The 1,436-nt window shown below is 47.7% G+C and overlaps 1 protein-coding gene across 1 annotated transcript; it reads left to right on the forward strand.

Annotated features, from left to right (window-relative positions):
• Positions 1-698, forward strand: LOC147972676 (low temperature-induced protein lt101.2-like). Its single transcript, XM_087521594.1, has 2 exons — positions 1-248; positions 389-698. The coding sequence occupies exons 1-2, from the start codon at positions 159-161 to the stop codon at positions 518-520; spliced, it is 222 nt and encodes a 73-aa protein (XP_087377720.1). The 5' UTR covers positions 1-158; the 3' UTR covers positions 521-698.
• Positions 699-1,436: the final 738 nt, after the last annotated feature.

Raw genomic sequence — 1,436 nt, forward strand, 5'->3', positions numbered from 1 at the left:
AGCCAGCAGCCCAGCAGCACCACAACTTGTGTAATAAAGTCTCCTTCCGTCCTTCCTTCCTTCCCCGACAGAGCAACGCGGCCCCAATCCAAACCCCCCGGACCAGCAGAGCAAGAGAGAGGGAGAGAGAGAGAGAGAGAGAGAGATCTCCATCCCCGATGGCGTCCCGGAGCTGCACCTTCGTCGAGATCCTGCTCGCCGTCATCCTGCCGCCGCTCGGCGTCTTCCTCCGCTACGGCTGCTGCAGCGTAAGCAATCCATCCCCTTCCTCTCCTCTCCCCCGCGAGGCGATCCTGCTGGGCTGGATGGATGGATCCATGCTGGATCCTGATATATAGCATACTAACAACAGTGTTGATTGGTCTTTCTTTCTGTCTGTCTTGAACAGATGGAGTTCTTGATCTGTCTGTTGCTCACCATCCTGGGCTACATCCCCGGCATCATCTACGCCATCTACGTGCTCGTCGCGCATGGCTCGGCCTCGGAGGAGAGCGGCAAGGACTACGACGCCCTTGCTTGATGTCCTGTAGCAACTCATGCCGTGCGAATCAACATCGTGTGTGTGTGTGTGTGTGTGTGTGTGTGTGTGTGTGTGTGTGTGTGTGTGTGTGTGTTTGTGTTTCCATCTGCACTGTGTGGCGTGCCTTCCTGTGATTCTCATACAACCGAATAAATTTCAGCTCTGAAGATTTTTTCCACTGGTTTACGCCAGTCGGTGAGCAGGTTTGTGTAACAAACAGGAGTTACGATCCCAGGATTCCCCACCACTCGATTTTGTGTGCTCTATGCTTCGTTGCTGGTAACCACCCCTCGGCAAATGTGTCTCTCTTTTGATGGTGCAAATGCCTTGTTTCCAAAAAGAAAAGGCTACTCCTTATGTTCCCTTTTACTCCTATATACTCCCTCCATTCCAAAATATAGTGCGTCCGCGTTTTTTAAGGTTCAACTTTGACCATAAATTTAATCAATGAGACCAACTGCGACGGAGAAAAAATTATATAATTGAAAACTTCTTTCAAATACGAATTCACTGATATAATTTTTGCTCCCGCCATAATCGGTCTTGGTAGTTAAATTTATGGTCAAAGTTAAAATACGTGGATAGAGAAAGCACTACATTACATTGTGGAATGGAGGGAGTAAGACGTTTAGACAATTCGGACAAAGGACAAAACAGTTCAGTGTCGACTGTCCAAAATGTCTTATCAAAAAGGAGGGAGTGATGTATGTCACGTCGTCCTGATGTAGAGGTAGGGAAGGATCAAACTGTCTTTTTAAGTAGGATAGGAGAGAAGTTTTAGAACCATCATCACGGTCCTTTTTAATCTTTGGTAGGCAGAGTTTTGTCAGAAGAAGCATGGTGAAAGTAACCAAGTACTAAGTAATAAGCGCACCAAACGCGGCAGCAGATGCTGTCAAATGTCCAAAACAAGCCG

This window comes from Triticum urartu, chromosome 5A, assembly GCF_056163025.1.
Source record: "Triticum urartu cultivar PI428250 chromosome 5A, HENAU_Tu73, whole genome shotgun sequence".
In the NCBI taxonomy this organism is placed as follows: Eukaryota; Viridiplantae; Streptophyta; class Magnoliopsida; order Poales; family Poaceae; genus Triticum; species Triticum urartu.